This window comes from Coloeus monedula (assembly GCF_965178545.1).
Source record: "Coloeus monedula genome assembly, chromosome: 4".
NCBI classification, from domain to species: Eukaryota; Metazoa; Chordata; class Aves; order Passeriformes; family Corvidae; genus Coloeus; species Coloeus monedula.
Window position 1 is genome coordinate 12,312,984 of NC_138784.1, and position 22,587 is coordinate 12,335,570.

The 22,587-nt window shown below is 44.6% G+C and overlaps 1 protein-coding gene across 1 annotated transcript in view; it reads left to right on the forward strand.

Annotated features, from left to right (window-relative positions):
- The window catches only part of VWF (von Willebrand factor), a 123,177-nt gene that overhangs the window by 30,042 nt on the left and 70,548 nt on the right, over positions 1-22,587 (forward strand). Inside the window, exons 11-19 of the mRNA XM_082280644.1 lie at positions 67-203; positions 1,547-1,685; positions 2,224-2,324; positions 4,831-5,026; positions 5,603-5,818; positions 11,809-12,049; positions 12,858-12,952; positions 14,546-14,706; positions 21,359-21,462. Coding sequence (XP_082136770.1) covers positions 67-203; positions 1,547-1,685; positions 2,224-2,324; positions 4,831-5,026; positions 5,603-5,818; positions 11,809-12,049; positions 12,858-12,952; positions 14,546-14,706; positions 21,359-21,462 — 1,390 coding nt within the window. The remainder of the gene's footprint in view (positions 1-66; positions 204-1,546; positions 1,686-2,223; positions 2,325-4,830; positions 5,027-5,602; positions 5,819-11,808; positions 12,050-12,857; positions 12,953-14,545; positions 14,707-21,358; positions 21,463-22,587) is intronic.

The window sequence follows — 22,587 nt, forward strand, 5'->3', positions numbered from 1 at the left end:
GGGCCAAGCAGGATTTTGCTTGCAACTGGCGCTGGGATGATTAATGGCTTTTTTTGCTTTTTCCAGGGGAATGCTCTGTCACTGGCCAGTCCCATTTCAAAAGCTTTGACAACAAGTATTTCACCTTCAGTGGGATTTGCCAGTACTTATTTGCCAAGGATTGTGTGGAAAATTCCTTCTCTGTGATCATCGAGACGGTGCAGGTAACAGCAGCCTTGGCTGGTGCCTCTGCGCATGCTCTTGAGAGAGAGAGGACAGGGCTGTGGGACTATGTTGTGAATTGCAGATGCACAGGCCGACAGAAGCAATTTCCCTATGAGATAATTAGTTTAAATAACAGATGCAGTCTTTCTCCTTAGTTAATAAGTGTTTTGCTTCTCCTCACCACCATTCCCAGGAGCCTACGCGGGGATGGAGACTCATGATGAAGCTTGGAAAATGGGTCCTCGCTGACTCTTTGCCAGCTAAACAAACAGAGGCGAGGGTGCACCCCTTGTAAAGCTCCCTGGGTGCTGGTGCCTCCCTAATGCCTGTGGGGAAAGGACATTTCCCTGGACACCAAGGAGAGTGCACTGGCAGAGCAGTGCCTTGCATTGCTTCCCATGTAGTCAGATTGGCTGGTGATTTTTTTTGTAGTCAGACAGCAGCTCCTGACTTTCTTTGCTGTCTCCCCCGATGGAAATGTGAGAGACAGATGGAGAGAGGCAGGAAAGGGAACCAGGCCAGTGCAGGGAGGGGTGGAGACCCTGAAGGGGGATGTCACATGGAGGTGAACCTGGTCATGAAATGAATTGACCAGTTGTGCTTGGGAAAAGATTAACAAGTCTGGAGACTGAAAAGGGCCCTGAAGGAGGCAGAGGGGAAGAAAGGTGATGGGGACAGAGGAACTGAAGGCAGGGAGAGGTGCAATGGAGACAGGAGTCTGACAGGAGGGAAGGGGCGTATCAGCCTGTCCTGCAGCACCAGGGAAGTTTGGAGAAATGGGCTGTGTCAGTGCTACACACCATCTGCGTCTGTCTCCTGCGTTAGAGAGCTCTGATAGTGCAGCTCTGAGGTCATCGGTGCTTGGCAACCTGCAGGACAGGTTTCCACTGAAACTTCCCTTTCGCAACCAGGGAGGAGGCGTGGGTCCCCCACAATCCCTGTTCCTCATCTGGGTATCCCACAGCCGGGAAAATAAACACCCCAGGAATCTCAGGTAGTGTGAACTGCGTTACTGTTTCCCAGGCTGTATGGGTAAGGTGGCCTTCCTGCCCCTGCCGCAGCTGTGGGGCTGGTCACTGCCATGGGTCACTCCCAGAGGTCAGGTGGAACACCCACAGATCCCTTTCCAGGTTCTGAGACAGGGAGCTCAGCCCTGCTGTGTGGTTAGCGGAGTAAGGGAGGGAAGGCTGCCAGCCTGGTGTCTGTGGGATGCAGAAACCAGATCTGTAAAACCAGTGTGACACTCAACAGCTCCTAAATTAGATGCCGAAATGCCGTCTGGGACTAAGTCACCAAGAAAGTGAAAACTTGAGGTTTGAGGCAGATTTTCCCTTCTCTGCAGTGTGCAGATGATCCTGATGCCGTGTGCACTCGCTCAGCTTCTGTCCGGATCCGGGATATGGACAACAGCATCATTAAAATGAAACATGGAGGAGGAGTTTCACTGAATGGACAGGACATACAGATCCCTTTGCTGCAAGGTGTGTTCACATGGGCTGACTCTGGCCAGCCACTGAAAGGCTCCTACTTAGTAATGGTTTTAGACATGCCTTAGCCCAGCTCAATCAAAGAGTGTTTTCAATGCCAAACTCTCACTTTCAGTCTCTTCTAGAAGCTCTGTCATTTCAGCTTCTCTCCATGCAGCTGAGTGAAAATGACTGTTGGTCTGTTCTTTTTAAAATTAGTGTTTTTCAACCAGAAGCTTGAAATCATGGAATCACAGAATGATTTGGTTTGGACCTTAAAGATCATCCAGTTCCAACCCCCTGCCACGGACAGGGACACCTTCCACTACCCCATGTTGCTCCAAGCCCCATCCAGCCTGGCCTGGAACACTTCCAGGGATGGGGCAGCCACAGCTGCTCTGGGCACCCTGTGCCAGGGCCTCCCCACTCTCACAGGGAAGAATTTCTTCCTCATATCCAATCTAAACCTACTCTCTGTCAGTGTGAAGCCATTGCCCCTTGTCCTGTCACTACATCTTGTAAAAGGTCACTGACACCCTGTGGTTGCCTTCAGGTGCCCTCCGTGTCCAGCGTGTGGTGAGGAGTTCAGTTCGCCTCACCTATGGGGAAGATTTGCAGATTGACTGGGATGGTCATGGAGAACTCCTAGTGAAGGTACTTTTTCTGTCTGTTTTATTTCTGCCTGTTTGCCCCCTCTCTCGTTTCACCCAAATATGTACAAAGATTTTCTTGTCTGAAGTCAGAAATTGCTTTGTGTCGCATGTTAGGAATTCCTTTCTCTTTTGCTACCCCCAGAGTGATATACAGGTCCTTTTGTATTTCAGAAACAAACACTTCATCTTGCAGCAGCTTGGTAGCTTTTTTTCTCCTCCCTTTTTTTTTTTCTTTTTTTTTCTTTTTTTTTGGTGTGTGCAATGACAGCCATTATTAATCATGAAGAGTTTTGTGTTTCATTCAGCAGATACCCTCCAAACTGGAGTTTTGTTTTTATTTGCTTTGATTGCCCTGTCTAAAACAACGGATGTGAACGACTTAAAATAAGGGAAGAAAAGGCCTTCAGGGACACAGTTACTCATAATTTCCGGGAGAAAGAAATTAGCTCATAGAAGATGTGTTGCGTGCTCCTTCTACTGTGAGGAATGTTTGAAGTCAGCCTTGATTAACAATTAGGTTTTGTCGGTGCTGCAGACACAGCAGAGTGTAGAAGTACCGAGCCAGGTGCAACAGAAATGATCTGTAAGGAAGCTGTAACCATAGCCCTGATGCCTTTGAACCCCCCTTGTAGCAGGGGTCTGCTCACTGAGAGGAGTTTTGCCAAGAAAACCAGTTTTCCTGGGATTTTCTGCCGAGTGGTAAACGCTGCTCTCCTTGAACTGTGGCGTTGCTTTTGCATTCTCCTTGCCTGCCCCAAAATCTGGCTTAAATGTCACGTCTGGCACAGCACAAAGGGTTATGAAAGCCAGTTCAGAACTGAGTTCAAGAGTTGAAAAGAAAACAGATAAGAAAGGTCTAGAATAATTTTAGAAAGCATCTGTGGGTTTGTGGTTGTTGTTTTGATTTAACCTGTATCTCTGTGCTCTGGGGGTCCTAAAAGCTCTTTTGGGGCTTAGAATAATTCACTTCAGTCTCTTGGCACATTTCAGGAATTTTGGCTTTCCTCAGTATTTAGAGTATTTTTCTGCCTGGTCAGAGACCCATATAACCTGCGAAATTTTTTGTCCCACTGAAAACAAACCTGATTTTCTGCTCCAGATCCTCTACCCATAAAAGCAGTGGAAGTTTCTCCAATTGTCTGCTCCTTCCCTTTCTGGGCATCTAAAGCATCTCTTTAATTGCTTTTGGAAAGTTATTTTATGCTGGATTTGTAGACTGACCTGTTGCCAGGTGTTGCTGACAATTGGAGGAAGTGAAGCACTTCCATTACCTTGTTCTGGCAAAAATTCTTCCTGTGTTCCTTAAGAAGGCTCCCTTTTCTGTGACTGCCTTGTATTTGTGATTTGAGCTTCCACTCCTGAATGCAACAGAATTTGGACTCGTGTGAGTCATTGTTCCATCTGCAGAGTACGTGAAAGAGTAGTAACACTCCTAGTAGTAAGAATATTTATCCTCTAATTGTTCTTTTTGATGCTCCATATTAATCCTCTGGCCCCTATTTTTGAACAGTGGGTAGTATCAGGTTATATTTTGGAGAATGTTTTTTATTTTTATTTATACAGAAAACCAGTTTTCTTTAAAAATGTGGATTTTTCTAACCTTATTTTGTTTGTTTCACTGGTTACTCATGCAAGCCTGCCCAAACTAGCATTCAACTACATGGATACAGAGGGCATCAAGGCTCCTGAGTAGTTGATAGTGTTTGTAGTGTACCAGAGCTTTACTCCTAACAGAAACTGACAATTCCTACTAAAATAAAAGTATTGGTGCCTCTGTGTTGCAGATGTTGCTTAGGAGATTTCTCTCTGTTTACCTCTAGGTTTAGGGTCACCTTTCAGTTGCCTCTTGATTTGCAGCAGGAATAAAACAGAGTGAAAAGTGCACCTGCTCTGTGGGTTGTTGGCAATTCTGCTTTTAGTGTGCCTGAAGCTCCTCTAGGCAGGAGGAAGCTCTAATGTGAGGTAGCTTTAGGGGTATTAGTTTATTCCTTATTTTATCCAGGGTCCTCAGTGTTGAAGGGAGCATCTCCAACATTGACTCAATTTTGTGATAAAACAGCCTGTTTAAATTTCCTTCATCATCCAATTTTCCTTTAAATTGTGAAATGCTCCCAGGTGCAGTCTTTTCCCCCAAACTGCATTGTAATTACATAAAAAAGATGCAACCACCTCTGTTGCCCTGCTCATTTATAAGAATGGAGGGGGGAAAATAGGGAAAGACTAAACTGGACCTCTGATCAAGGCATAAAAATAAGCTATTTTTCTCTTAGTCACCCTCTGGAATTCACTGTACTGTGCAACAATTGTCCTGCTGCTACTAATAGTAGCATTTTTGTTAGAAGTTTAAAAATACAGCACAATGGCATTGTGTCTGTAGTATTTTGATGTGTGTTTGAGAATTTTCTTGACTGCTAAATTGTGTATGTTTCATTCCTTAAAAAAAAAAATCTTGCTCTGCAGTGGTAACCTGTTCTGGAAGATGAGCGGGCTAATGTTGTGTTCCTTAGGTGTCTCCAGTCTACTCTGAAAGGATGTGTGGGCTGTGTGGAAATTATGATGGGAACCAAGGGGATGATTTTCTTACACCTTCTGGCATGGTGGAATCCCTTCTGGAAGACTTTGGGAACTCCTGGAAGCTCAATGCAGACTGCCAGGACTTGTTAAAACAAGACAGTGACCCCTGCAATCTCAATCCTCATTTAGGTACTGAACTCTACCCAGAATTAACATGTGCAGCAAATGGTGATCTTCCATTTACATTAAAAAAAAGGAAAATAAAGAAAAGAAGCTAATATTGTTTACATTACCACCAGGGTGACCGTAATATATGTTTAAAAAACCCCAATAAACAACAGCAACAAAAACCAAAAAAAAACCCACAGAGAGACTTGTATTGATGCAGGCTTCCTAAGGAAAATGTAATATTTTGTAAAAATTGAAAACAAAAATTAGTTTAATTTTGCAAATATAAAAAGGCAGCAGAAAGCAGAGGCCCTGTAAAAGGAATCAGAGCACCAGAAATACTGCTAGGAGAATATAAAAGCATTGCTTTTCCTTGATTTGTTTTACTAGTGGAATATTATTCTTTCAGTAGAGCTATGACATATGAGCTGTGGTGCTATCTGTGCCTGCCTGATGCTGTTTTATTCTTGTGTGGTTTGTTTTTTGGTTTTTTTTCCCTTTTATAAAATGAAAAGAAAATGCTTACTGTGGCTCCTCTAACTTTCCTTGAAAGCCACTGATTGATTCAGTGTGAGCATGTCATTTTTCTCTTTTTAGCCAAATATGCTGAGGATTCCTGCTCAGTTCTGCTGTCTCCTGCCTTTGAACCTTGCCACCATGAAGTCAGTCCCACTCCCTACGTGAAGAACTGCCGCTTTGATGTTTGCTCCTGCTCCAGTGGCAAGGATTGCCTGTGCTCTGCCATTGCTAATTATGCAGCAGCCTGTGCCAGGAAGAGCATCCTCGTGCCGTGGAGACAGCCCGACTTCTGCCGTAAGTGCAGTGCTGCTCAAGCCTGCTTATTTTCCTTATCCTGAAGGAATTTTTCTGGCAACAGAATTGGATGAAAGATCTAGAATAAGATGCCAGATTTTCCTTATGGCAAATGATGAGAGCAAATCTTTAGTCCCCACTGGTAAGGATGCAAAAGCTGTTTCCAGGGACTGCTCAGCACTGGGGGAGAGAAGCAGTGATCTGACACACCTCCACAGAACTTTTGCCTGGATTTCCATTTTCAGCTACTCACCTGGAAACTTTCTGAATGTCCCAGGGTAGAAATCTCCCAAGTGATTTGTAGTAATCCAGAAATTGCCTTTTTTTGAGGCCCAGGCTTCCCAGGTCCTGACCTCATCAGTGACTCCTGACTTTAGCTGAATGTGAGGTTATGGAGGAAGCACAGAAGGGCAAGACAAACTTGTATCAGAAGAGAATTTTGGCAATCTTGTGGCACCAGCCCTCCTCACAGCAGGGCTAAATTACTGTAGATTGCCTGATGTCTTGTCCAGACAAATTTTGAATATCTGCAAAAACAGAGGTCCCACAGCCTCTCCGACATCTCTCTCTTATCCAGGGCAAGATTAATAGCCAATCTGCTAAGAGGCAGGAGCAGAAGAATCCAACACCTTATATTTCTTTTATTTCTCTGTTAGGTCAATGTGGTAGGAAATTGCCATGTAATTTTGACTGAGCACAGACATACTTTTCCCATAAATATTTGTGAAGGGAATGTTTTTCCATTTTCCTGAGCAACTTTGTTATTAAGGAAAGAAGACAATTGAAAAATTTGGGGGGAAACATGTGTGCTTGGCAGCTCTCCAGATTTGTTCTGCTACTTCTTCCCAAACAGACGGTGGGAAAAACATTTATAAACTGAGTGTGTAGAAAGTGGAAAAGAGAGAGGTTGCTGGCCTTTGACCTGGTAGGGTCTGCAAGGTCAGTAACCACAACTTCTGCAGGCTGGAAAGTGTTTGCTGTGAATGAGAACAAACCCAGTTTATATTAAACTGCTGCATGGTTTTACAAGATTTTACCTAGTTTATGTAAATGTTCAGATAGTGGAACAGTAATGTAATAAAAATCCTTTCAGAGCTCTGCAGGTCTGGAGGCTGAAAGAAAGAACAGCGATAATGCCCCATTGCTCTTTCTGTAATTGAACAAGTCAATTTTCACAATTAATCTTTAATAGTGCAGAGCTGCTTCTTCCTTTCTGTGCATTACAGAGAGCTTTGTGCTCTCACAAAGTGACGATTTCCCTGATTGCAGATCCATCAGCCCCCATTAAATAATCCTGGTGCCCTAGACATCTCCTGTCACATGAAGGAGAGCAATCCCTCTTTTTTAATGGGCTTGAGATGTGAATGTGCAGGTTGTGTAATTTGTGGTGATGGCCCAGTGCACCGAATGTGTGCTCCACCCCTGCCTTCATCGCCAGAGATTTGGTTTCTTGGGAAATGACTTGACAGAGCCAGTTTGCTTGATTTGGAGTGGATAAGTGCCAGGGAGCAAAGTCATTAGTGTAGCACAGCATTTCTGCTGTGTGTCAAGCTATCAAGTGCATTCAGTGTCCTTATCTTTGAAATCATTTTAGTTGCAGTTTGATTATTTAAGACCTGACTCATACTCCTGCAGCCCACCGTGAATAAGCACCAGAGCCAATCCCTTCATGCTGCAAGGGAGGAGCAGACAGGCCATGCTGTGAAGGGTCTTTCATGCACCTGCATGTAAAAAATTGGGTAAACCCCAGGCTGAATGGCTGAGTCCAGAGAGTGGTGGTGAATGGAGTTAAACCCAGCTGCTGGCTGGTCACTGGAGGTGTTCCCCACGACTCAGTGTTTGGGCCAGTTTTATTTAATACTTTAACCAGGGATCTGGGCGAGGGGATCGAGTGCATCCTCGGTCAGTTCTCAGATAGCACTCAGGTGGCTGTGAGTGTGGATCTGCTGGAGGGCAGGAAGGCTCTGCAGAGGGATCTGGACAGGCTGGATCCATGGGCCCAGGCCGATGGTCTGAGGGTCCACAAGGCCAAGGGCCCGGTCCTGCCTTGGGTCACACCAACCCCCTGCAGCTCCAGGCTGGGGCAGAGGGGCTGGAAAGCTGGGAAAGGCCCTGGGGGTGCTGGGGACAGCGGCTGGACATGAGCCCAGGTGTGCCCAGGGGGGCAAGAGGCCAATGGCACCTGGGCTGTGCCAGCCATGGGGTGGCAGCAGGGCCGGGGCAGTGACTGTCCCCTGTGCTGGGCACTGCTGGGGCCACACCTCAGATCCTGGGGCAGCTCTGGGCCTCTCAGGACAAGAAAGGCATTGAGGGGCTGGAGCGTGTCCAGAGAAGGGAACGGAGCTGGGGAAGGGGCTGGAGCACAAATCTGATAAGGAATGGCTGAGCCAGGGGCTTAAGCCTGAAGAAAAGGAGGCTCAGGGGGACCTTGTTGCTCTCCACAACTCCCCAGCAGGAGGGTGCAGCCAGGTCGGGGTCGAGGTCTGCTCCCAGGACACAAGTGACAAGAGGAGAGGAAACGGCCTCAGGTTTTACCAGGGAGGTTCAGATTAGGTTTTATGTAAACGTTCTTCATGGAAATGGTTATCAAGCACTGGCACAGACTTCCCAGAGAAGTGGTTGATTCACCATCCCTCGAGGTATTTAAAAGCCACGTGAATGTGGTGCTTAGGGACATGGTTTAGAGGTGGACTTTAGTGGTGGGGTTAGCGGCTGGATTCAATTATCTTAGGGTCTTTTCCAACCAAAGTATTTCTATGTTTACCTGTCTCAAGTGTGTATTGTTCTGTGGCACAGGGAAATCAGTCAACAGCTCCCTAGATCTTTCTTCAGATTTTAGGACCTGTTGGTAAGCCCACTATTTTCCTTAATGTGGTAGTCCTGGGGCACCTTGTGACTTTGCATGGCTTCTGTAAGAGGATTTGTATAGGAAAAATCCAAGAGTGATGGAGCAGGAAATTAAGGACAGGCTCTGAGCAGCAGTTGAGGATGGGTACAGTGCAGGCTGGGCCTCAGCATGGTGGAGAAGCTGTGTTAAATCTAGTCCTGACAGGGTGCACCTTCACCCAGAGGTGGCAACATTTTCACCTTGTGTTACTTGAGGAACTGGTCATTGTTTGTCCCTTTCACTCTGGTTTGAAAACCCACCCACAAAAGCTTCGTGAGCTGTTTGATGCAGACACATTTTTTCCAATGCTTTCCCACTGTTTCTTATCTTATTCCTGGGATAGGCTTTGCTTCAGAGCACAGCACTGAGCTATTTTGGTTTTACAGGAGGCATCCACAGAGACTAGATGCACCTTGCCTTTTCCTCTCATTTTCCTGGCAACAGTGGAATGGTTTTTTCTTAGTGACAGTGTATTACACAGTGTACAGACAACAGGCCTCTCCCAGGTCAGTTGTCTTGCCTTTTTGTGGTTAAAAACAGATGTTGCTGGGAAGGGATAGAGGTTAAAAACAGATGTTGCTGGGAAGGGATAGAGCAGTGTATTGGGATGTGGAGTGTAAGCATGGCTTTGAGAAGCATAACTGGAAAAATAGGGGATGTTTTGAAAATTTTAGGAGGTGCATGGGCAAGGAAAATCATAAAATGGTTTGGTTTGAATGGGACCTTAAAAATCGTCTTGTTCCAAGGGACACCTTCCACTAGACCAGGTTTTTCCAAGTCCCATTCAGCCTGTTCTTGAACACTTCAGGGATGGGGTGGCCACAGCTTCTCTGGGAACCCTGTGCCAGGGCCTCAGCACCCTCATAGGGAAGAATTTTTTCCTAATATCCAATCTAAACCTACTGTCTTTCAGTTTGAAACTGTTCCCACACATGAATTACAATGCTTTGTCTAAAAAAGGGATCCACTGCAAAGTTGTCCCTGTGGACAGGGAGTGTTACCACTGACTAGAAAGTAGGGCAGAATGTTGGGCTTGGTTATCCCATCTTATTTTGAATCTTGAAACTCTAATAAACTGATGCACCCATCTGCAATCTGCCAGACCAGTTCCATGTTTCCAGAGGTTCATGGGTAGCAAATAATACTTTTGGCTGAGGCCTCATGGTTGTCTTGCTATAACGTGCCTTTAGTGATGAAAGTTATTTTTAAAATGGTCCTCAGCCCTGGGCTGTGCCTGTTCAGTGTTTGATTTACTGCAAAAATCAGGTTTATGTAAATTAGAAGCACGTTTCTGTGGATGGCTGCCAAAGACTCCTGTAAGAGTGAGTGAATCTATCTGCTGCTTAGTCCAGAGTTAGGAAGCGTTTGCTGTATTGATGAGCACACATTTCTTGGGCTGTGTTGTGAAAGGCACATTAAATAGTTTGGGCACAAGTCCCAGGCTTGGGTGACCTTTGCTCTGAAGAAGGGTTCAAGTCACCTTAGATGCTTCTGGGCTGGATCCTCAGTTTAGGGTGTTACACTCCCAGGTATGGGGCTGCAGGAGCCTCAAGAGAAGCTGGGGAGGTGTTAATGCAATCATGTCTCTCTTCAGTAGGCAGGAATAATTCTTCATTTCAGAAGAGTTCTGCGGAGGTGACCATGAGCGCCTGGTCAGTATGTGGGCCTTGCTTTGCTAGTCCAGTGAACACCTGGCTGAGGCTGCAGGCCCATCCTGTTGTTCAATGCCTGCCAGAGTCCCCAGGGACATGTGCACACAGAAGAGAGTAGGGATTATCACATCGTTCTGCAGGAATGACAAGAGGAAGGGCTTTCTCTTGTAACCCTTTGATCTTGGTTTTAGCAAGGTACAAATGCGCCAACTTTGATTTGCAGCTGCTTCCCTGAACAGCCTTCCTCATCACCGTACAACTGTTTGCTGTGGAAGGTTGCTACAAACGACAGTGTAAATCCTGGTTATCAGGAAGCCTGTTAAATTCAAACTCTTGATAAAACTAACTCGTTTTCTTGTCTTCTGCAATGTGTTGTCATAGCTGCCACCTAGTGCTGATGCTGATGTGTGCACAGGTGAATGCCTCAAAATCGGCCCTGTAGAAAGAGGAAGTAATAAACAAAGAAGCCAAAATGGCTCAAAAAGCCATAGTTAGTCTCCATATAAAATAATTCATCATCAAAAATCGTTAGTATCAAGGTTTGGCTTCATGATTGCTAAATTACTTCCTTATTTGCTCCTGTTTCCATAGAAATCATGGAGTACTTCTGGGATGTGAGGCTGTAACGTGTTGCAGCACACCTGCTTATCAAAGCTGAAAAGTACTTTTCTACTACTTTTCTACTACTTCTACTACTTTTCTACTTTGACCAGATTGTTGCAAGGGAAGAGAGGTGTAAGTGTGTACATCACACTTGTAATGCTACTAAAGGCATGGAATCATGGAATGGTTTGGGTTGGAAGGGACCTTAAAGACCATCTCATTCCAACACCTCCCTTTGATGGGCTGACTCCTTCCACTACCCCAGGTTGCTCAGAGCCCCATCCAACCTGGCCTGGAACACTTCCAGGGATGGGGCAGCCACAGCTTCTCTGGGCAACCTGTGCCAGGGCCTCAGCACCCTCACAGGGAAGAATTTCTTCCCAATGTCCATTCTAAACCTACTCTCTGTCAGTGTGAAGCCATTCCCCCTTGTCCCATCACTCCAGGCCCTTGTCGACAGCCTCTCTCCTTCTTTTGTAGGTTCCCTTTAGGTACTTTAGGAGAGCTTCAATTAGGTTATCCTGACCGTGATCCAAATAATAATAGAGGTTGGACAGCACTTGTTTCATGTTCTGGGTGAAATTTTGTGGCTGGATTTCCATCACAAAGGTTGTAATCAAGTCCTGGCATTATTGGGAACTTCCTTTTGTAACGTTTTGTTTGTGTGTATATATAACCAGTGCCTGAGGCTGCACTGGTGCTGCATTTAAGGGAGGATGGTGTAATACTCCATTGATGAGTAAATTGAGCAAATACCTTTTAATCCCAGGCTTCCCAGTCTGGTTTAGGCAGCTTTTCCTTTAGCTGGATTTAGATCAAATGCTGTTTTCCCTCATGTATTTCACCAGCAATGGCCTGTCCTGAAGGCCAGGTGTACCAGCAGTGTGGGACACCATGCAACCAGACATGCCGGTCCCTGTCCTACCCAGAAGAGGACTGTGAGCAGCTCTGCCTGGAGGGCTGCTACTGTCCCCCTGGGCACTACCTGGATGAGCACGAGCAGTGTGTGCCCAAGTCCCAGTGCTCCTGCTACTATGATGGGGAGATCTTCCAGCCAGAGGATGTCTTCTCGGATCATTACTCCATGTGGTAAGTGCACTGTTCGTAACCCTTCCCTACACCCCTCACTCCAATTTTTTGGATGGCTTGAGTTGTTAACTGGGTCAGTTCCTGTGCATCCACTGAAACTAGCTTAAGAAAAGGCAAGATTTTGCCTCCAACAAACCAAATGGGGAGTTTTGCTGTTGCATCTCTCTCCACTTAATTTCAAATGCCACCTTACTCAGAATTACTCTGTATTAGGCCCTGTTCCATGAACAGTTCCTGCCAGTTAGAAATGGAGCTTAATTACTGACAATAGGTACTTTGTGGGCTTTTAAAATGTCACTTTAATGTACTGTGATACACTTCTTAACTGTTAAAACCTAATTACCTCTTGTCAAAGATACAAGTATTAAAAAGCATTTCTAATTGTTAAATTGAGTAGCAGTACACTTGGAGTGGGAATGCAATCGGTGGGCAAGCCCAGTTTTGGGAACAGCGTTTTCTCCTTTTCCTCTCTACCACAAAAATCCCAAGTTTCAGGAACTAGGTGGTCCCTTACCTCTTTCCACAGCAAAGCTGGCTATTGTCTTGCCCAGCTTTATCCCTGTGCAGCTGCACTGGATCTAGCAGGACAGGGCCAGTAGGCAGCTGGATTGCCATGCCACTGTATCCCATCAACTCCCTTAAGGAAAGTTTGCCTTTAACATTGACAGACACAGTGGACGGAGAGCAACGGCTCAGCCCCAATGAGGTGTAGTTTTGTATTCTGACAAGTTCCCTGTTGATTGAAAATCAGTGTGGGTGAAAGCTAAATGCCATTTCATTAAATATAAGCTCTGTTTGTTTTTCTTAGCTATTGTGAGAATGGATTCATGCACTGCAGTACAAACAGAGCTCCTGGTGCCTTCCTGGCTGATGTTTTTGCTGATGAGAGGCCATCTCCCAGAAGTTAGTATGCCTTAAAAAATTAATATTTTACTTTGACTTTTTTTTTCTCTTCAGTCTCTTGGTAGTGTAGATTGGAGAAGAAGTTCCAGAATTTGCAACAGCTGTGATACTGTGAGACTTCTTATATTTTTTTCTATGGGATAGAAACAAAAGGGTTGTGTGGGAGGGTGCAGGGCTCACTGAATCTCACCTCTCAAAATTATAATTAGCCACTGCAGTCTGTCTTGAGCTGAAGAGGTTAAAGGATGCCTTGGCAGTGATCTGAGGTCCCCAGTTGCTATTTGAGGATCACAAGACATCAGTAACTCATCAGCTTTATGCCTGCTGCTTCTCACTAATGGTATGCAGACTCTCTTTTCTGGTGCAAATGAGGCTTTTTGTGGCCTGAAGGTTACACTGCTGCCAGGTTCCCAGTGTGCTTTCCAGCCAGCAGGAATCTCCATGAAACCTCCTGGAGACTGACAGCTGCCACGTTTCCCATCAGTAGACAGGTTTATCAAATATTTAACTGTGAGACGTGCATGGGAACACTTCCAGCATCTAATTGGGGCTTGCAGCATTGGAGAAAGGCCAGAAGTGCTCTGGGATCTTTTGGGGTTTCCCACTGATGGAGCTTATGGGATTGCCATGGGATAGGGGGGTTTGAGACTGGATGCATCTCAGAGGGGACAGGGCTAGTGTAGCTTTGGGAACGCCTGGAAATATCCAGGAGTTGGTGATCCTTGCGGGTGCCTTCCAACTCAGGGTAAGCTATGATCCCTATGGGAACACCAGTAGAGCCAAACACGGTGTCTTCCATGGCACACTGACAAATGCACCTGTACATGGGGTCTGGAGGAAATTTGTGGTTGATATTAGCCTGTGCCTTGGAGACAAAGGGTTATTGTTTGTCTTTGCACCTTCTAAGGATAAACCACCTGCTAGTGGAAAACAGTGTAAATCCCTCTGTAGGTACAGGGCAGTGACCTGCTTAATGTTGCTTGCTAGGACACCAGTGACAGTGTCACTGGTTGGGTCACCTGTTCTTCAGGTGAAGCCTTCCAGGTGAGTATCTCACCAAACTCTTCCCTTAATGCTCCTGAGACGTACTTTTCCTGATATTAGTATGTCAAGGCTGACAAAACCTCAGAGAGGCATATTGCTAGTACCACTTGAAATAATATCCTAGAGCTTCTTGGGACACTCTGATCTCTCAGATCCTGAAGTCTCAGAGTTTGTATTTAAGCTCAGGGCATTGTTATGGGAAATGGGTCTAACTAGAATAATATATGATGCTGTTGCTTCTCAGAATATGAATTTTCTGACTTTGTACAGTGCCTACAGGTGTTTGCATAGCCCCAGAGCAGTCTGGAATTGCACTTGTATGTTTAGTGCAGCTTTTTTGTGTCAGAATTAAATACCTGCTTTCATGGCAGCCTGAGGTCACTCCATGGGAGGGAGGGGCTGCTTTCTTTGCCATATCATGTGTAGTGGTGTTGCTCCAGGCTATATTCTAAATTTTCTAATCAAAATCTTGATCCACTTTTTAGAAAAATACTATGCCAACAATACTTGAGTTCTAATTGCAATTTCTGTAAACTAATGTCTTTAAAGTAAAAAGGAGCTTGACATGCAGAGTCCCCATGGAAAAAATTATCTGTCCTGCCAACAACCCACGAGCAGAAGGGGTGGAATGTACCAAGACCTGCCAGAACTATGACTTGGAGTGCATCAGCCATGGCTGTGTATCCGGATGCCTCTGTCCAAAAGGGATGGTAAGCAGGTTTCAATACAGCAGGGAGAAGCAGGTCCTCTTTGCTTTCTTGCCTTCATTCTGTCCTACCAACAGTCTTCTTGCAGCTTGGAATAAGTGGTTGTGAAGTATTGACTGTCAAGCTGTGGCTGGCTTAAAGAATGTGTATTAGTATACCTGCATTGAAGTTGAACTTTAGCTCGTAAAAATAATTCATAATCAAAATTCCAAAGCCTGATTTGAAGATGAGTTTATGTTTTCCTTCAGCTCTGCTCTTAAACCCCTCCTCAGTCTTGCTGAACTTTCTCAGAGACAGAAGTACACAGATGCCCATATTCAGGTTGATCAGAGGAATGGAGCACTTCTCCTCCAAAAAAAGGCTGAGAGAATTGGGATTGTTCAGCCTGGAGAAGGGAAGGCTTTGGGGTGACCTCAGTGTGGCCTGAAGGGAGTCCACAGGAAAGATGGAGAGAGACTCTTGACAAGGGCCTGGAGTGACAGGACAAGGGACAGTGGCTTCACACTGACAGAGAGCAGGTTTAGATTGATAGATATGAAGTAAAAAGTCTTTACTTGTGAGGCTGGGGAGGCCCTGGCACAGGTTGCCCAGTGAAACTGTGGATGCCCCATCCCGGGAGTGTCCGAGGCCAGGTTGGATGGGGCTCTGAGCAAGCTGGGATAGTGGAAGGTGTCCCTGCCCATGGCAGGAGGGTTGGAATGAGATGATCTTTAAGGTCCCTTCCAACCCAAACCATTCTGGGATTCTCTGATCCAGCCACCCTTCCTGCTGATACTGGTTCCTCCTTGTCAAGTCTCCATCTCTCCAGTTGCCTTCCTGTGGGTTGTACCAAATTGAAGGCTCTCTGTGAGAAGGAACATGAGACATGAAACTTGCTAAGATGATGCCAGAGTGTGTCTTGGAATTGCAGGTGGTGTACTAAGCACACTTTTCTTTTTTTCCCACCCCCCTCCCTCCCCTCCCGAAAAGAGGCTTTCTGGACTCCAGGGTTATTTCCCACTGTAACCCTCAAATTTCATCATTATTTTAAGTGTTTTCTACCCCCAAATTCCATCAATTATCTTACTAGAAAAACAGCTCCCCCGAGTTCTCATTAGACAGTAATTTCTAGTATTAATATAAACATATATTTTGAACATTGCTACTGTATTTTGCTGATAAACACACATTTATATAAATAGATTCTACTCCAGAATAAAATGCCAGCTCTAGACAAAAGCCCAGGCTTGTGAAATGTCTTGGAGGTGAAAAAGACAGAACAGAATCTGAAGTCACCCATAAATTTCCACCGCTATTTTAAAAATCAAGTGTTGCTTCTTTTCATATTTCAGTCTATAAATGTCTGTCCTTTAACTGAAAAATATTCCTAAATAACAGTGAGATAAGAAAACTTAGAAAAGCTTGTGTACTTGTAAAATTCCAACAGCCCAAGGGTGAACAGGTTTGTCTTTGCATCTAACATTCAGACCTTTGATTTGGTGAAGGAGCTTGAGATTTTTGGTTTCAGGTCTGGGATATGGTAATAGTACACTTTTGACATAATTGTGGAAAACCAACTATGATAACCACTCCACAGGAAAAAACCTCACAGTAATTAACCTTCATGTTTGCTACAGTATTTCAAATTCTTTTTCAGTAAGTTGGAACAAACAATTGTTTCATAAAATTGTTGGCACCAGAGCAGTCTTTGGCCTTTTGGAATTGGAAACTCCAGCTGACTTTGCAGTGATGTGAAACACACCCCTGAATTCAACAAGGTGGTTTGTCAGGTTTTGGATTGTAGGATCAGGCTCAGTAATTTTTAAAAACTACTAGTAAAATAAGTTCTCTCTCCACTAGATGACAGTATGGTTTAATCTTCACTAAACTCAGCCTGGAATTACTTGTTCTGCTTCGCTTCTGGCAGAGAGTAAAAATCACAAGATGCACCAAAGCCATGACAGGAGAAGCCCATGTAGAGATGATCTTGTAGCCGCTGCCATGCAAAGACAAGATCAAGCCCAGTCTCCCTTCAGGTGTGTCCCCTTTGCCCAGTGTTTGATTCCTGGCTCCACAGGAACCTGCCAGCTCATTGTCAAAGAGCAGTTTCCTCCTCCTCATCCAATGGGATGAGGTTTGGGAGTGCCTTTTTTTCTTATTTCTGCACGCTGCAATGAGGCTTTGTGCTTCCCCACTAGAGAAGGATTTGGGATGGTGACCAGGATCTCCTTTCCATCCTGTCCTTTTCTAACACAGACTCTGGGAACACAGGCAAAGCTCTGCAAAGTCAAATCAAAGTCTGTGTTTTCCAGGCTTATACCAACAGAGGTGAGCAATAAAGGGACTGGAAAAAGGAATAACCATTTTACTGTCAGTCTCCCTTATTGGTGCTCTGTAATCCTGCCTAATTTACAAGAACTCACAGAGGTGAGCTGCTGTTTGCAGGAAGGTCTGTGGGAAGTAACAGATTACTCAACATGTGTTCCCATAAATATTAGCACATATCATCATTCTGGGAGAAATTGTACCTTCTTACTGAAGATTTTTTTTTTCTTTTGTGGTACAGTAGCACATGAAAGTTATCAATGTTCATGGATAACTTATTAGCTTGAAGACAAAACCTAATTTCTTTCAACTGAAAAGTAAGTTGTCCAGTTCATCTTGACTTAGTATTTTACATTGTTTTGATTTCTAGCAAATAAAAATGTTCAATATGTCATAAAAATAATTCTTCTTCTTCTGTCTTTGATTATCTGGAAGGTGGGAAATTCTCAATACTTGTCACCCTTTTGCAGAGCAGAAAAGAGAAATTATAACATATATGCAGAAGTGTGGGGAAAAATATGCTTTCTCAGATTAGTTTACTGCACTTCAGGTTTTTCCCATTGGAAAATATTAATAAATATACAAATGGAGTGTTAAGCACCTTTCTGGGGAAAGAGAGGAGAAGAACAATCAGAGAGCACAAAATCCAGACACTCCAAAAGTAGAAAATTAGTTTCTTTCCATTCCCAGTGACTGACACAAAATTAAGGTTTAAAATTTAAATGAAATATTTTATTGCATTCTGACTGCTGAAATAAAACTATTTCTAAAACTTTGATACGTTAGTAGAAAAAGGAAAAAAAATACAAACCCTAAACATCTTAACCAGGAAAGTTTGGAAGATTGTTTTGTCTGCTTGCTAACTGTTTTCAACTGAAATTTGCCGGACTATTTTGATTTCTCTGTTGTATGTTTTTCAGTGTGGGCTTGTCCGATATTACAATATCTTCATGAGGAGGTGGGCATGTCAAATAAATATCAGAGCCGTACAGCTAGCATAAGAAAGAGAAGTCAGGTGTAGACCAGCACATTTTGATGTCCTAACATGTTTTTGACTTGTCTTTGTTTGCACTGTAAGGGTGAGAGGCCGTTTTAGTTAAAGGAAACATTTATGAAAGAAATTGTTCCCTGTGAGGGTGCTGAGGCCCTGGCACAGGTTGCCCAGAGAAGCTGTGGCTGCCCCATCCCTGGCAGTGTCCAAGGCCAGGTTGGATGGGGCTCTGAGCAACCTGGTCTGGTGGAAGGTGTCCCTCTTCATGGAGCTGGATGATCTTTAAGGTCCCTTCTACTCCAAACCAGTCTCTTATTCTAAAGCCTATTAGCTATTGGGTTCTAATCTGACCCACTTCCTTTACTTAATGCCACGTTCCTTTATACCTTTGGCTGACTTTCCACTGAAATCCACAGGTGTGCCAGGTGGAACAGAGCCATGTCTGAGCTTCCCTTGACAGAGGGATACTCATCAAATTGTGTTGACCAAGAGAGTTCAAAGTTTAGGCTCATTGAGTTGGATTTCAGGACCACAGAATCTCCTGACTCGGAGGGGACCCAGAAGGATCATCCAGCCCAGCTCCTGGCCCTGCACAGACACCCCAACAATCCCACCCTGTGCATCCCTGAGAGCATCCAAACACTCCTGGAGCTCTGGCAGCCTTGGGGCTGTGCCCATTCCCTGGGGAGCCTGTTCAGTGCCCCAGTACCCTCTGGGGGAACAAAACTTCCGAAAATCCAACCTAACCCCTCCCCTGACACAGCTCCAGCCGTTCCCTCAGGTCCTGTCCCTGGTCACAGAGAGCAGAGATCAGTGCCTCCCCCTCCTCTTCCCCTTGTGAGGAAGCTGCAGAACTGCTGTGAGCTCTGACCTTGTCTCCTCCAGCCTACTCCTCTGGCCCTCAGCCACTCCTCATGTGGCTTCCCCTCCAGGCCCTTCACCAATCTTTGTAACCTCCTTTGGACACTCTCTAACAGCTTTAGATTGTTATATTGTGCTTCCCAAAACTGCCTCCAGGACTCAAGGTGAGGTTGCACCAGCGCAGAGCAGAATGGACAATCACCTCTTATGAGTGTGGATAAGGAGAGCCTTAAAGGTTCTGAAACCTGTAAATTGTCCTTCCTTTTGCAAGATTTTTTAAGGTTTAGCAGTTAATAAGACACAGCAAGGAAATGATGGACATTTCTGTTTGATCCCCAAGTAATGGGAGAATCCTTAGCTGTTAGCCAACCACTTGTAATCCTAACGGCATTTAATGGTGCAAACAGCAGCTGTTTTCATTACAAACCTATGTCTTTTCGTGGTTGCCTCCCCAGTGCTGCTGCCTCCTGTCATCTCAAGCACTCAGGGCTGCTAAATCTCCTGTATTAACTGCAGTCTATTGATGGATTGAGAGACTTCCACAGAAAATCCAGCTGCTTGTGAATAGTGCTCCTGGCCTTGTAGTGTACCACATGGTCCTTGTAGTGCAGCATGGCATCAGGCTGCCACATGTGCCCCAGCTTTTGGATGGGGTGTTAATAGGCCCAGTGGATTGTGTGTTACTGATAACAAAATCATAATTCATTGGGTTTTGTAGAGAAAATGACTGTTCTTCTGGTCAAAGTCTGCTTTGGGTTTTTATGTCCTGCTTGCTGAATCTCACCCACCCACTCTGGTGTTCAGACAAGGTGCTCTTCCCTCTTTAGTGGTAGATTAGCAGCTGTTGCTCTAATTGTGATAGAAATACAAATACCAATTTATACCAGTTTTTAGGGAGCAAGGAGAAGAGGTTCTAATTCTCCTTTTACTGACCAGATGTCTAATCCCAAGTTTTGTATCCAGAGGCAAGCCCTCAAGTGTATTGTGAACTGTTTTGCTGAACACTGCAAAAATTCAGAAACATAGCCACGAGTGTGAGGTCATGTTCCTGCTTTTTTCCTAAATGCCACCAGAAAGGAAGGGAAGAAGGTATTAAACTCTTCTTTCTGGTCTTCTCTGGATTGTTTTCTCACCATCCTTTGTAAAGGTGAAGGCAGAGCGATTTTATTTGGCATAATGCAGCTCTCCATAAGCCACAGTACACATGGAGCTGTGTATGAAGGAAGGGTCTCTGGGCTTGAAATCTTTTTTTATGAGTTGCTCCATGTGGCAGTTCTAGGTCCCCATAGGAAAAGGCAAAGCTGTTCTTCTTTATTAACCTGGCATTCAGACTACATTGATCTCATTGGCCCATATTTAATGGTGAAAAAGAAACTATTTTAATGATTTTGCAGAGAGAGTTTAAAGTGGGAAGGTGATATTTTGTGACTTTTGAATGAGAGGAAGGGGAAGGGCTCTCCATTTAGGTATTCCATGAAACAAGAGCCAAACCTATCCTGGCTTTGCCAGAACTGCTATTGAGTGAAAAGTCAGCACAGCCAGCTTTGGTTGTGTTTGATTCTCTAAAACTGGGAGTCTTCAAAATGGAAAGTAATCACAGAAAAAGAAAACAGAAAAGGAATGGAAAAACGGAATAGTCTAAAGGCATTACTTGTTTTACTTTGGTTGTAGCTTTTTGGTTTGTTTTTGTTTCTTTTTTTTGTTTAAGTGGGACAAATGATTTGTTGTCATACAAAGAAAAACTCAGATCAGAAGGGTGAAACTGAAAATATGGGTAGAACATAATGTCCTATTTCCCAGCAACAGGGCCTGCTGCAGAGAGAGCAGAATAATACCTCAAGTGGACTTGATATTTAAAGGATATTTATCCTATCTTCCAGGAAATAAATAGGGATTTGAAAGAAAATGAGTGATTACTGCAATTTTCAGAGGCGAGTTGATAGAGGATTGGCTTTGTTAAGGGGCTGTTGTCTGTAGCAGCAGCACCTGCATTTGCATGTGGGTGGGTCAGGTGCTGTGTCTTCTGGTCTCCTCCTCAGTGTTCCTATTCCCATTTTTAGTCCATCTGGGCCCTTTGCCTGCTTTTCTAGTAGGCTCTTTCCCAGTTTGTTGTGTGTGAGAAGCTATTCACCTATAATATGCTCTCCATATTCAGGTTAGCCTGGTTTTATCCTCACTGCATCCTGAACCTTCTCATTGTGATGTTCTGCTATAATGTCATCTACTCTCCCAGCAGCAGGAGATGGTGGGCGCAAGCTGTGATTTGTGTACCCATAAGACTGTGATTTATGTACCTACAGCTCTATTTATGTTAATGGGTAAAAATATTAGTAGTACTGTACCTTTCTTACCTTGGATAGCCTTCATCCTTTCTTTTATTCTTTTCAACCTTTTATTTTTCACCCACACATTCTGTGCTTGCTCCTGGCTGCTTGCTCACCCTGCATATGGCCATGTACCAACAGCCCCATGTGGTGACAAATTATATTTTCTGCTTAGGTGCGACATGAAAACAAATGTGTTGCTCCTGAGAGGTGCCCGTGCTTCCACAATGGAAGAGAATATTCCAAGGGAGAGACAGTGACTAAGGACTGCAACACCTGGTGAGCCACTGGAAGGGTGTTTTTCTCTTTAGGGGGCCTGCTGGGTTTCTGGTAACACCAAATATTGCCTGCTTAACAGATTTGTTTTATAGAAAGCCAGTTTTTGCAGTGTAGTATGCACAGACAGCACATTCCCTTTGCATGTTGCACAAAGATCCAACAAAATTCCTTGCAATGTCTGGCAACCTCTACTTGGTGCCCTACAAATAGTTGTGTGTCTGTGCAACTCCTCTGTAGGCACTAGATAGGGGATTTTGCAACACAAGATAACAGTTTAGGATCTATATGCTTTGGGGTGGGAGGAATGGAGCTTGGGCTTTGTCACTGGGCTTTGCTGTCATGTTTCCCTTTTTTTTGGGCTGTCTGAGGCCCTTCAAATCAGCCCTTTTCAGCCAGAAGGGGTGTGATGCACCAGCTATAATATGATAGGAGGTTTTTAGGCAAATGATAAAGAATTAGGAAGAGACAGGGTCGACCTCTTATATCTCAAAAGAGTGCTGTGTCCATTGATACGTTAAAAAAAGATGAAAACAGATGGAGAACTTGTACTTTCTCAGAAGAATAAAGTAAGTGCTCTGTGTCTTTCACCCTTATCCTGCTGTCTTTCGCCCTTACCCTGTTTGGTTGCTGAAAAAGGATTTATAGGTTCAAAAGGGAGTTCTAGGCTGCTCAGTTTGCATGGAGGGAAGCCCTCAGCACAGCCTTTGGTAAACTACAGTGGGCCACACTTGGCTTCTCCTGCACAGCAGGTTGGCTGCACTGGAGGGGCTTTGCTTTCCATGTGTTTGTGGGGGAATGGTGGCCCTTTCCTTCAGAGATCCACGAGTACAGGATGTAGGACCTTCAGCCACCAACAGTGTGAAAATTCTGGGGGTTTTTTGAACTCAGACTTGAGAATATGTCCTGCATTCTACCCAAAATATCCTTGCCCAGCTCTGTGGCAAGCCCACGAGCAGTGTTTGTCATCCTGTGTATGACTGGGCGGAGCTGGGTCAGAGGAATCAGCACCACTGGAGAGTCCAGGGGTTGACTTTGGTTGGTACATTGATCTTTGAATAACAGTGATTTTCAAGTTTTGCATTTTTTAACTAGTGGGAGCGCTCCTAACTAGTGTAAGTTAGTCTT